General features: G+C 37.5%; 2 protein-coding genes across 5 annotated transcripts in view; both read right to left on the bottom strand.

The window, feature by feature from the left end:
* Positions 1 to 13,474, bottom strand: part of mms19 (MMS19 homolog, cytosolic iron-sulfur assembly component) — a 46,438-nt gene extending 32,964 nt beyond the window's left edge. For 2 of the 4 annotated variants that reach the window (XM_073917725.1, XM_073917726.1), the window contains exons 1-9: positions 13,343 to 13,474; positions 10,024 to 10,124; positions 7,958 to 8,043; positions 7,797 to 7,871; positions 6,973 to 7,042; positions 4,104 to 4,232; positions 2,095 to 2,156; positions 280 to 366; positions 28 to 102 (exon numbers count right to left, since the gene is read on the bottom strand). In XM_073917725.1, the coding sequence (XP_073773826.1) occupies positions 28 to 102; positions 280 to 366; positions 2,095 to 2,156; positions 4,104 to 4,232; positions 6,973 to 7,036 (417 nt within the window). In that variant the 5' untranslated portion in view covers positions 7,037 to 7,042; positions 7,797 to 7,871; positions 7,958 to 8,043; positions 10,024 to 10,124; positions 13,343 to 13,474. Of the gene's footprint in view, positions 1 to 27; positions 103 to 279; positions 367 to 2,094; positions 2,157 to 4,103; positions 4,233 to 6,972; positions 7,043 to 7,796; positions 7,872 to 7,957; positions 8,044 to 10,023; positions 10,125 to 11,148; positions 11,198 to 13,342 lie in introns of all 4 variants that reach the window. The other 2 variants (XM_005155991.5, NM_001347662.1) reach the window with 2 other exon arrangements.
* frmpd2 (FERM and PDZ domain containing 2) overlaps positions 1 to 14,105 on the bottom strand; it is a 423,788-nt gene that overhangs the window by 136,303 nt on the left and 273,380 nt on the right. The gene's annotated exons all lie outside the window — the stretch shown is intronic.

The following is a 14,105-nucleotide window of genomic DNA, read 5'->3' as shown; positions in this document are numbered from 1 at the left end:
ATTTGTGAAATATTTGCAGACTAATACCAGTGTGTGCATGGAGTCCACTTTAGCGCTCTGAACATCCGAGTCCATCTTCTCGATGATCAATGGTAACAGAAACTGTCAAGGGAAAGAAAACAAAACACAATAAACAAACAAACGCACATACAAAAGACCCATTCACCCAACCATTTGCATAATTTCCAGTCTATTGATGCACATGGCCATTGAGTACAATGACACACAAAGGCTTATTGAGTCGAGTCTTTAAGAGAGTGAATTGAGTTTAGCTTTTACCTCCGCAAACCGAGGCGTCCCGGTCAGAACAGCCCGTAGAGAAAGAATAAGCTCTTCCTGTGTGATTCCATGAGGATCGTTGGGTGGCTGAAAAGTGAAAGAGACAGAAAATAAAACAGGAGTCCCGTTGTTTTCATGTCAAGTCTCATTAGGGGTTGTTGTATCGATAGACATTACTGTTGAGGTCAGCTTTTAAGTAATTGACATTATTAAGCAAGAATGAACTGAAGTAATTAGAAGGTCAAGGCGTTTATAATGTTACAAAAGATTTCTGGTTAAAATAAATGCTGTTTTTTTTCCATTAGCAATAGAAATCAGTCTGAAAAGAAGCACCAAGAGCCGCTTTTCCACTATCGTGCCGAACCGTTCTGAGAACACTTCGGTACGGTTATGGTTGTTTCTTCACTGAGCCTGGAACTGTGCGCAGGGCTCAACAATAAGCACTGCCCGATGGCCCGGGGCCAGCGTGCGGAATGCTCGGGACGGTAGACAGGATTGTTAGTGGCCCGATCTGGCATGTGCTGCCTCGTCACAAAAGTTTAATTTGGCTGCGACTGATTGTCAATTGCATGCAAACAGGGAGCTTTCACATCTAGACGTTTGTCTTGTTTGCCCAGTTAGCATGGTTCATTTGACATATGTGAATCCCGCAATTGTGCTCAGATCCCCGCCAAAACAATCAGTCTAAGAATGAAGAGAGGATTACAAGTAGGATCAGAAGTCATTCCAACCAGCAAATGTGCGAATATGAAAGTGAAAGCATGCTAAAAAATTGCTGTAAACTTTTTATCTGTTAGGGCGAAGCAGTGGCGCAGTGGGTAGTTCTGTCGCCTCACAGCAAGAAGGTCGCTGGTTCGAGCCTCAGCTCAGTTGGTGTTTCTGTGAGGAGTTTGCATGTTCTCCCTGCGTTCGCGCGAGTTTCCTCCGGGTGCTCCAGTTTCCCCCACAGTCCAAAGACATGTGGTACAGGTGAATTTGGTTGGCTAAATTGTCTGTAGTGTATGAGTGCGTGTATGGATGTTTCCCAGAGATGGGTTGTGGCTGGAAGGGCATCTGCTGCGTAAAAACTTGCTGGATAAGTTGGCGGTTCATTCCGCTGTGGCAACCCCGGATTAATAAAGGGACTAAGCCGACAAGAAAATTTAAAAAATCTAAAAAACTAAAAAATCTGTTAGGAAAATTAACACGAAAATACCATCTGATAATTTTTCCATATTTTATTCTTATAATATTTTGCATTAGGCCTATTGTTTTGTTCGTTTTTGCACTGACATCTGGAAAGAAAGATCAATATTAATCAATATTAAATATTGAATATCAATATATCAGTTCATCTGTTATTTCTCTCTATAATTTAAGCTTATAATATATATATTTCCAACTTTATTTACATCACAGTTGTATTTTTTTAAATTGTCAGCTGTATTTAAAGAAAGTTTATGCTAAAGTTATGTTTGACTTTGACATATTATTTAAAATATGTGACTAAGAAATAGTTATTTACTACTTTTTTTCGGTGGGGTCAGTGAAAATTTTGGCAGTGCAAGTAAAAATCGGAACTACTGACCCGATCAGGCCAGTAGAAAAAATCCTTAGCATTGAACCCTGGTGCGTCACGATTACAAACCATTACTGGCACGAAATTCCCAGCACGGAGGCAATCGTGCTGAACCAATTATTTTTATTTAAACATTTTTTAAAAATCCCACACTTTTGATCAGTATTGTAAGACTATGATCTAGTCACCAAGATGTACAGAATTTTAGGCTACAATGAGAAAAGCTGCATCAAGTTACTGTATACAGGAGCACTTACAGGGCTGAAGTCTATGGGGAAATAACAGGACGTCACTTCAAAGAGCTCCTCTACAAATTTACCTGAAAGAAATGAAGACGTGAATCATTAACCAATCAACTTTCTGCTCCGATTTGCAAATTGTCAAGTAAATAAAGATACAAATTAGGGGTGTCAAAATTAATCGTTTCTTCGGTGCACCGCGATGCAGACTCGGACAATTCGGTATCGGTTCAGTAATAATCATAACGGGTTATTACTGACGTCATTTACCTCATATGCGCTCTGTCGAGAGGAAGGCGATCGCGAGTATTTACAACGCTTTAACTACTTAAAACTCATAAACTGTGCACAATTTCACTGTGTGTGTTTGCTGGATCAGTCTTTCACTGACATACACAACAAAAGCCCCTATTTCACTGAGATCGAGAGAATGAAAGTACTCCATTTCTCTCTCTCTCTCTCTCTCTCTCTCTCTCTCTCTCTCACTCACACACACACACACACACACGCGCACCCACACACACACAGTGGCTCATTTGACCTGCTGGCGTGGCTTTTCTTCTCCTCTTGGCTGTTTTACAGCACTACTTCTGCATACAGAAACGAGCGCGTCTGCAGTTTTCTCCACCATGTCTATCATACATCAGCTGTGAGATCGCCGCTGCCACTCAGTGTCACTCATCTGTGAATAGCGCAACGCGCAAGAGCCAATCGCAACCGTTTTTGTTGAGGGTGTGACCAATCAAAGAGTTGTAAGAGAACTAGACAAGGATCAGAAAGATATTTATATTTGTTTATATTATTTGCTAAATGCTCGTGTTGTTTAAAGGTACAGTTTATATTTCAGACTGTTTGTATTGAATGACAAAATTGTATTACAAATAGTATATAAATATATTCATACATTTTAATACAAGAACTGCTGCTGTGAAGAAAATATAAAACTGTGTATGAAAAGCACCGTCAATGCACCATGATATCGAATTGAACCGAATCGATGGCATGATAATCGTCACCGAACCGTGAGACTAGTGTAGGTTCACACCTCTAATACAAATTAATTAAAATACTACATTTCATTAATTATAATACATAATATATTACGGTTTTTAATTTGATCACTTGGTCCCACGTTATATTAGACGGCCTTAACTAATATGTACTTGCGATGAAATTTAATCATTTGTTACAACGCAATTATGTAAATAGATGTTTTTACATTGTACTTATGATTGAATAAAGGCCAGCATGTAATTAAATCTGCTATTAATTTATGTGATTACATTTATGATATGTACATTGTATTTATTTTCTCATGTAAATACAAAGCAGTTAAGGCCACCTGAAGCCTCCTTTTCACTGCACACGACAAGCAACAGACCGGAAGTCATTCATTTCCAATGGATAGTAGTCCGGGAGTTGCGTGAAGTTCCGATCATCTCCCTATGCGGGAAAATTCGGATTCGAATTGAGCTGCGGATCCGTTGAAATATTTGAACTCTTGCGACTAGACCGTATGCGACCGGCCGACCGGATGTGATGTATTAAAGTGTTGTTCAAGCAGATCCGTGTGCGCAAGATGAGAAATAGGACTTGATTTGGTTATTTATATATTTTATATAAAAAATATTTTGGTTATTTTGTTCGGTTATTTTGTTAATAAATGTAAAAAAAAACATTTCTATTCATAAATGTAAGTAATAAAGTAATAAAAATATAATGCTTCATGTTGTCTCCACATTCCCTCCAATATTTTTAGAGTTTCTAGTATTCATTCATTATTTCATTCAACCGTGGAGAATTGCTTTTGCACTCCTTTATTTCGGACACTGCGAGAACAGCTTCTCCCATGGTGCACGTCAGAACTAAAAAATTTAACTGCCACAAGGGGGCGTATTCCGACAGTCATGTCCAAATGTCGTGTGCAGTGGAAAGGCGGCTTAATTTAAAGTGGGACAGATAAATCTAATAGCATCTTAATGGAATTTGAACACAATATATCCATCTGCACTTCCAGGTCTACTAACCGAGATCATAACCCCGGTAAATGATGTTCTTGGCCACCTGGAAGGCCAGCAGGAGGTTGCGTGGATCTCGTTCTCCATCCACTGACTGTACGAATCCAAAGATGAAGTCTGCGCCCAAACCTTTGAGCTCTGAAAAACAAGAGAGATTTGAGAGCTGATGCTTTGCACTGCCTATTTTCTAAATACAAACACAATATTAGAACTGCTTTTGATGATTATCAGAGCAAGGACATTTTTCACATTATTTCCTATTATGTTTTTCTTTTAGAGGAAGTGTTTTTTTTCCCTTTAGTTGGGCTGAAAAAAAAAAGCATTTAAAAACTGCTAAGCTTAAAATGATTATATTTCTATAATCTATATATTTTTCTAGTTGGCTACGGAACAAACAACTATTGTCCAATGACTTAATTAACGATAAATAACCTAATTTGCCTAGTTAACCTAATTAATGGAGTTAAAGAGCCCCTATTGTGGGTTTTTGAAAATGACCTTCCACGTAGTGTCCAACACAGCTCTAAGTAAAGTGATAAATCCAGCTAAAGATTCCTACACACCGGGAAGTTTTTAGTTTGCGTTTATCGTCAGCGTTTTACGAGAGGTTTTTCAGTGTTCAAACCCAAGCGCTTTTCACTGGCGTCAAGCAGACGAGTATGCTAAATCACTCTTTTGACGTTAGATGGCGCTGCACAACTTTAAGCTTCTGACATCCGCTTATAACACAGAAGAAGAGGAAGTTCCCACGTTTGTTTATAAAGTTACTGGTGACTCGAACAAGCATGGATGGTTCAAGCAGCAGCTCCAGCTCTAGCGATGTAGAAATGATTATTGTTCATTAAGCAGCAATAAGCAGCTCCACGTTCATATCGCTTCGGGGCATCTTCTTCAGTGTGCGCTCGCATTGAAAGTTTTGTGCTTGAGCACCTCCAAGTGCTGTTTACTGTAACTTCAGCAGCTCCGTGCACGTGAACAAAAGTGCCGATCTGATTGGTGGAGAAGGTTTTGACGCCGCACGTCAAAACAAAAAAATGAGCATGAGGCGTTTTTTTAAAATGACGCTTTTGCGCCTGGCGTTTTGCGCGTTGGTGTGTATCACACATCACATTGACGCTTTAATTAGTTACGAGGCGTTAAACGTCGACGGAAAATGCGAGCAAAAAACATCTCGGTGTGCACGGGCCTTAAGACGTATTAGTGTAAACGGGGCCTGAGAGTGTATTTTTCACGAGCAGGTTTGCAACGAGGGCGGGGTGGAGGATTGGCGATGCCAGCTCAGCATAGTGTTGTCTATTGGCGGCGATTGACAATGGCATCGTCTATCGGCCCAACCCTACTGGTCACTTCAGGTCGGGATAACAAGATATGAGAAAATGAGTGCCGTATAGCAGCAGAGAAGAGATTGTAAAAAATAAAAGGATTTAAGGATGTTGGCAGAGTGGTTTTTTGGTTTCTTTTCTTGTGCATCCCAGCCACTAGCACCCTATCTGAAAGATTTCTTAGCATAGCGGGTAATGTAGTCATTCAACTTGACAATTTGTAATGCTGCGGTGTGTATTTGAATAATGATGATTGGATTTGTCTTGATGAGAGAGTTTGAGGTTTATTGTATCACTAATATTCACACCTTAAAGTTTGCTTTGATTGTTCAGCATTTACGCTTTACCATTGTACAAAGTCTCTTTAACACTTTATTTTACTTTAAAGAGATGAGATATTTTGTTTCAATATTTTTTTGAATATTAAAACTACTTGCCTTAATAATGTTGGTAAATTAAAGTGGTTAAATAAAAAAATATCTTAATATTCCAAAATGTATTGCTCAAATTTTTCAATAATTATCGATATTGAATGATTTGAAACATATGATTTTGCAATATCGCCCAGCCCTAATAATTAGTAAAATCGAATGCACTTATACGATCATACGTCATCATTATGAAGAAAATGATTTAGTTTTTAACACTATTTTACTTTAAAATATTTTGAAAAACGTCTCTCTGTTATGCTGTGTTCACACCAGACGCAGAACGCGCAGATAAATCGCGCTATTAGCGTGTAAATTGCCGCGTGAACATTTGAGTTTACTCGCTTCATTCGCACGTCAAACCCTGCTTCATTCGCGTGTGAAATCCGCTTCGTTTGCGTGTCAAATTCAATTCAGAACAGACGCGGATTCGCATGATGGGCAGGGCTTCTGTCTGCCCGGTGACTGTAGCTTCATTGCTAAATGGCTAACATGGATTTTATGAAGAAAATAACAGTGTTTATGTGCTTTATGAAGACTGTAAAACAGCGTCAATACGTTTGGGACCGTGTCTGAGTCCACTACATGCTTTCAGAGGTGCATCCAGCTCTGTGAGCTCATAAACTCCTCCAGAAACTGAACCTGGATGATGGAGACTTTCAACGGTGCTTCTGACTGAGCCAAGCCCAGTTTGATGACTTGTTGGCGTTGTCGCCTGAAGGATTTGCTCCGGGACACCCATCAACAGGTTCTACGTCACAATCACGCCCCCACAAGAGGAAGCTTCTGAAAACGCGGCGCGAATGTCCGCTGAAGTTCAGATTTTCGAACTCGAGAGATTCGTGCGAAATGCACGTTAAGCGCGTCAAACGCCCCGCGCTATTCGGACCGCGCCATTCGCGCAATTCGCGGCCGCCATTCGCACGTATCGCGCCGCAGGACGTCTATTAGCATGTTTGCATTGACTTAACATGTAAATCACTCGCGCTTGACACGCGTTCCGCATCTGGTGTGAACGCAGCATTTCACTTCACTTCAAATATTTGGAAAACACATAACATTTTCACAGGAGGGCAAATCCTTTTGTCTTCAACCGTAGGTCCCTTTAAAGGTGAGAACATTTTATACCTTCCTCTCTGGACTCCATCAGACTGATAAGAATGTTGTAAACACATGATCTCTCCGTCACCATCAGGGACTGTTGCAGAGGAATAAAACAGACGAATATTACAATTGGTTTGTTAATAAAAGTATAAGAATGACTTTGAAGAATGAACTTCAAAAATGTAGATTAGTTAATGTTTATATAGAGTTACTGCCACTTAGATTACACAGAAATACTGTATATCAGCTTACGGCAAATAATAATATACTTAGCTAAAGATATTGTGCATCACTTTTCAGAAGTTTCAAATGCAAGGCTGTATTAATTTGATTACTAAAAACAGTAATATTAAGCAATATAAAAAAACTTAAAATCTCTTTTCCATTGCGTTATATTAGAAAATGTACTTTTAATCACTCTGTAAAACCCTTTTCGTTATGTTAATTTACACATTTGCTATTTATTCATCTTTGTTAACGTTAATAAAAAGTACAATTGTTAGTTCTTGTTAACTCACAGTGACTAATGTTAACAAGGTCAACTTGGAATTTAATAACACATTAGTAAGTGATGAATTATAAGTAATAAATGCTGTACAAGTATTGTTCATTCTTAGAGGAGATTGTTAGTGAACACATTAACTAATGGAACTTGTAAATAAATTGTGAACATAAGTCTTTCGGAAACAATTCTTATATATAAAAACGACAATATTTTGATATTTTGTTACATTATAAACGCCTTTATGGTCAGAGGCTTTAGAACAGTAACAAAAAATATATCTTATATGAGAAGAGGTCAAAGAAAATTTTATTGATTTATACTACATTCAAGCTAAAACAATTACCTGAACGTGAACATCCTGGAAGATGGATTTCAAAATGGACACCGCTGAACCGGGAGGCAGAACGGAGCATTTAGCCTGAAAGAAAAGCCAAAAATCAATGATCAGATTGCCAATAGAGTCAATAATTACATGCTCATTTAAAAGTAAAAGTGCTCACTCACCAAAGCTTTGAGCCCTCGAAGAACATGTGGAGTGATAACATAGTGATCCTTCAGTCTGTTTTCATAGAACGCTATCAGGACCTCCACTGCAAACACAGAATGTTAGATAAGCCAAACACAAAGCATCATTCTACCTGAGCCCTTTTTTTTACTCATTTTTATTATTTGTTTTTATTTTATTTGTTTCTTTTATTCTTGTTTATGTAAAGCACTTTAAATTGCCACTGTGTATGAAATGTGCTATATAAATAAACTTGTCTTGCCTTGCCCTATACCACACAAACACATTACATTTACAGTAAAAAAAACAAAAAAAAAACAGCATTGTTCTACCTGAAGCCTATACCACACTAAAAACATTACCTTTACGATAAAAGAAACATCAGTTGTGGTTGCTAGAATTTTACAGTAAAAAATACGGTAGCATCATAAAACAAATGTCAAAAATTTAAGGTAAATTACTGTATTTCCTTCAACAAATAATAATAAAAAGTTACCATAATAATAATAACGTTGACAAAAAAAGCATATAACGTGAAGTGTCAGGCAGGGAATCCAGGGAAAGTGTATTTATGGTTATCAACCCTGTATAGCAGGGGTTCCCAAACTTTTTAGCCCGCGACCCCCAAAATAACAATGCCAGTGACTCGCGACCCCCAATATCCTCTGAGGTGGTTATAAATACAGAAACCTTGCATGCAATAGCGCAGACACACCAATTAAATTTGTGTCAGTGCTTAAAATGTGCCAGAAAGTATAACCTGATGTTATAAAATCAAAAAGCATCTGACGCTATTGCTGCCTTTAATATAATGTAATTACCCCAGGGGTCGCAATCCAATAGAACTAGTAACTATAAGCTACTATAGTAACTATATAGTATATAGTAACTATAAACGACAATATTTATTTTCAGAATAGTTATGGATAAAATATGTTAATTCTTATGGTTTCATAAAAATAAATAGATTTTTGGAAATCACCAGGCGACCCCACTTCATTGCCCCACGACCCCTCGGGGGGTCCCGACCCCCACTTTGAGAACCACTGCTGTATAGTAAGGAAACCTACTGTGAAACAGATAAGATTTTACTATAGAAGTCACTGACATATCTTTTATATATAGTGCCAACTGTATATATGTGTGTGTGTATATTTGTGTGTGTATGTATGTATAGATCCCTTGTGTATTATTCACCCTTCTGTATTACTCCGCCCACACGAGTAACAAGCAGAATATAAGCAAATATTGCTGCTGTTGGACAACATCATGTAATTGAGGCTTTTTTAGTCGAGAATGTAGTTGTTTAGATTGCAACTATGCAGTTCATTTATAAGGATCGTGCCTATTTTAAATATTTATAATTTCTGAGAGAGAGCGCGTTGGCGCCGTCAGCCTGTCATACTGAGCAGAGCAAAGACGGCTGACGTTCCGCCACAAGATGGCGACAAAGACAGCATAATAAGTCCTTAGGGGAGAAAACCAGCAGTTTTTCAACATACGTTTCAAACTACAGCTGAATAAATCATTATAGAACAGGTAAGTGACATTTTAAGTCGACCTCTCTCTTTTGTATTTTGTAGTGCTGTATTAATACCATAGTAATCCGGTAGTGTTTGCTTTGCTCTGGCTTTTTCAGGGTTAATTATTGTGATCTCCTGATTGCAACAGAAAAATACTGGGAAATATATGTAGACTGATGGCATTTCGTGCTGTTCAGCCTTATAATCTTAAATTGTGAGCAAAATCAGCTGTTTAGTCATCACTTTAAACATTACGCTAGAGAATCATTCATCGTCTTTTCTGACGTCAGCTGCAGATGTGAATAAAGGGCGGAAGAAAGTAGATATTCATACTTCATACTCTCGGTGTTTGATTTTCTTTTTTATAGACACTGTTATATTGGATAACTTATGTTGGATGTGATAACTAGAGCTACAAAACTAGTATTTAGCACTGTTCACTTGTGTGACTGGATTAACAAAATAAATCCTAATACCATGTTGTCAGCGCAGCACTGAAGGAATTAATTCTAATCAAAAGTAAGTCTTGAGGAATGTCTCACCCTCGCGCTCTGACAGGCCGCTGTAGCATTCCTGCAAAACCTGAGAAAGCAGCTGAACTCCTCTGCCACGAGTCTGAGGCTGAGAGCTGGTCAAACTCACCCTACAATCACAAACATAACATACACACAAATATAAAATAAGGTTTATAATGCATTTCTCACAGCGGACACAAATCACCAATGGAGTCTAATGAAAAAACTACATAAATGCAGACATTAAATTCATACTTTTATTACTGTTAGCACTACTTGTACTTTTATCTAGGGATGCAAACATGTATATACTGGGGATGGATGGATGGATGGATGGATGGATGGATGGATGGATGGATGGATGGATGGATGGATGGATGGATGGATGGATGGATGGATGGATGGATGGATGGATGGATGGATGGATGGACATTAATGTTTATGGATGGATGGATGGATGGATGGATGGACATTAATGTTTATGGATGGATGGATGGATGGATGAATATTATTCCGGATGGATATTAATGTTTATGGATGGATGGATGGATGGATGGATATTATTCCAGATGCATGGTAATGTTTATATATGGATGGATGGATGAATAATATTCAGGTTGGATAATAATGTTTATGGAAGGATGGATGGATGGATGGATGGATGGATATTATTCCAGATGGATATTAATGTTTATGGATGGATGGATGGATGGATGGATGGATGGATGGATGGATGGATGGATGGATGGATATTATTCCAGATGCATGGTAATGTTTATATATGGATGGATGGATGAATAATATTCAGGTTGGATAATAATGTTTATGGATGGATGGATGGATGGATATTATTCCAGATGGATATTAATGTTTATGGATGGATGGATGGATGGATGGATATTATTCCAGATGCATGGTAATGTTTATATATGGATGGATGGATAAATAATATTCAGGTTGGATAATAATGTTTATGGATGGATGGATGGATATTATTCCAGATGCATATTAATGTTTATATATGGATGGATGGATGGATGGATGGATGGATATTATTCCAGTTGGATATTAATGTTTATGGATGGAGGGATGCATATTAATGTTTATGGATGGATAGATGGGTGGAAAGATAGATGATATAGAAAACTTTACCCCAATGCTTCAACCAGTTGGAGAACTGTGAACTGCCCGTTCTTGACACCTTAAAAAATGAAATAAACTGAAGCCTTAGATAAAATATTTGTAAACAAAATGTAATGATTTCATATGTTTTTATGTCTTGTAATGTCATTTTTCATAAAAAATGGGTTGTGCGGTTCACATAGTACATACTTGATAAAAAAAATACATATCAATTTTACTCAGTGGGACAAAAAATAGTGCAGATGCAAATACTTATATAGTAATTAAAAGAAGCATGAAATTCTGCTAACTTCCATTAAAATAAATAATAAATAGAGTATATAGTATTTCTTTAGTATATAGATTGTTTGTATTTTTGCTATTACTAAAATTATTATATATTTACGTTTCTCTTGTAGTGTTTTATTACATTTATGCACCCAGGGTTTGAGAGTAAAGTCATTTCTGTATGTCTGTGCATGAGGCAGAATTGACAACAAAGCTGACTTTGACTGAGATTAGACTTGCATAAAACGAAAACAATTATATTTGAGGATATAAAGCAGGGGTCACCAATCTCAGTCCTGGAGGGCCGGTGTCCATGCAGGGTTTAGGTCCAACTTGCCTCTACACACCTGCCTGGGTGTTTCAAGTATACTTAGTAAGACCTTGATTAGCTTGTTTAGGTGTGTTTGATTAGGGCTGGAGCTAAAACCTGCTGGACAATGGCCCTCCAGGAACAAGTTTGGTGACCACTGATATAAAGTGACTGATATGCGTATGATAGATAAATGCTTAATTTTTTAAAATCAAAAATTTAGTTTTCATTGTCGACAGCAAACACAAATGACGATTGAGGGATGTACAAATTATTGCATCTCCAAAAGCTTTATTTATAAAAGAGAGAGACGAAATTCTCCTTTCAGTTACGCAAAATAAAAATTAAAGTTATAATATGACTTACAATGCAAAATTGAAATTGAGCTCCAAATTTAATCTTTAAAATATATTATAAATAATTTTCCATTTCCAATCAGCACAACAGATACAAATATAAACTTAATTTGTCTTTCTGTCAAATGAATAAAGAATGATACTGGCAAAATATGCCAGCAATTTAGTATATAAACTCCTACTATTATTTTTACATTGAATTAAATTTTACTGGGTGTCTTGTGTAAATCATGTTAAAAATGAGGTAAAGTTGGTTTTACATTCACACATTCGTGACGTTCTCCTTAATAATATCATTTCCAAAAAGTATTTCTTGCAAATACTAAATAGTGAAATCATATTAGCAGCCAATGACTATCAAAGTACAACATTGTTCACAGTCAGTTAAATAGTGCTGCTGTTGTTTTGAAGTCATACTAGCACGTGATTTCAGACCAACTATCCAAAGTAGCATGGTAAACATATAGGGAGCTTGTTAGAAGTAGTCACTGAACAAATGTGCAAATATATAACTTCACCTCAATGTAATATTTACTGACTTTACACAAAAGTGGCTTTTGATTGTAATTATTAATATTTAGAGGTTAAAATACAGCAAGTTTCCAAGTATTAAAGCAGTTTAATGTAGAACTACAAATAGTACAAATGCACACTGAGGTAAAGTTGGTTTTATATAAACATATTCAGACTTTTTACTTAATATAATTTCACAAAATAATTCTAAATAGGAAAATCATATTAGCAGCCAATGACTATCACAGTACAACATTGTTCACAGTCAATTAAACAGTGCTAATGTTGTTTTTAAGTCATATGTACATCACATTTCACACCGAATATTCAAAGTAGCAAGGTTAACATTATAGGGACCGTGTCACAAGTTGTCACTGTTAAAAAAAATAAACGAATGTGGGACTATTTAACCAACTTTACCCCAACACTGAGAGTACACTGCAAGGTTCACTGAAGGTGCTCTGCTAGCAGCCTAGCAGACAATCACCCAAACAGTGAATAAAGAAGACGACGCCATGGCAACTCGTGTTTTGGAGGAATTAACAATCAAAAATGTCGTGCAATTGTAACAAAGGTTTGCTGTTTGTGTTGAGCGCCTGTCAGCAGCCACAGTATGTGTGTGTGTACAGGATGTGGTGGCTAGCTTTCGGCATTCAGACACAGCATCACACGCGGCTTTTCGGAGAGCTTTATTTTGCAGTCAGCGATCAAAGTGGCGAGAAACGGGGGAGACGAGATAGATTGATGGATGAGATACCTGTCGACGTGTCTGCAGCCTTGCTATCAACCTGTCCGGACACGAATTCTTCCACTAAACCCAGCAGCACATTGTTATCCGCGGCCATCCTGAAGAGCAGCCAGTCAGGGCTTCAAACTGAGCCGCGCATGCGCACTGCAGCCGCGGCGACCGCGATTAATACCTGACAAAACATCTGTTTACAACTCTTTTCTTATGTTTGATGACTTTTACATTTTGCTTTTTCCAATATGTATTTTTAATGTACTTTTTTTGCTTTTTTATTTTTTCATTGTTAAAGATAATTATTTTGTCCATTTGGTATTGTATGTATGCATATATTGTATATACTGTTTTGGCCTTTATAAAAATAAGAAAACTCTCTGTTTTCATTTTATTAAGTAAAAACACAACAAGAGTAGTTTTTTAAAAAATTCACATCCATAAAAATTCAAGCAATCGCCTCACAGCAAGAAGGTCGCTGGTTAGACCCTCGGCTGCTCAGCTGGGTCAGTTAGCATCTGTGTGGAGTTAGCATGTACTCCCCGTGTTGGCGTGGCTTTCCTCGGGGTGCTCCGGGTTTCCCCCACAAGTCCAAAAACATGCGGTACAGGTAAATTGAGTAGGCTAAATTGTCTGTAGTGTATGGGGGGGACTTTTATAGACAGACCATTTAGAAACAGGTGATTAATAATTATATGAATGTAAACTTTTGGATTTCATACAGCTGCCCCCCACTTTTAAAATGTCCACAACGCCCCTGTGTGTGTGAATAAGTGTGTAT

The sequence above is a fragment of the Danio rerio genome, chromosome 12 (assembly GCF_049306965.1).
Source record: "Danio rerio strain Tuebingen ecotype United States chromosome 12, GRCz12tu, whole genome shotgun sequence".
Lineage (NCBI taxonomy): Eukaryota > Metazoa > Chordata > Actinopteri > Cypriniformes > Danionidae > Danio > Danio rerio.
The sequence above is the reverse complement of the archived record's forward strand: the minus strand, read 5'-3'. Positions and strand labels throughout refer to the sequence as shown.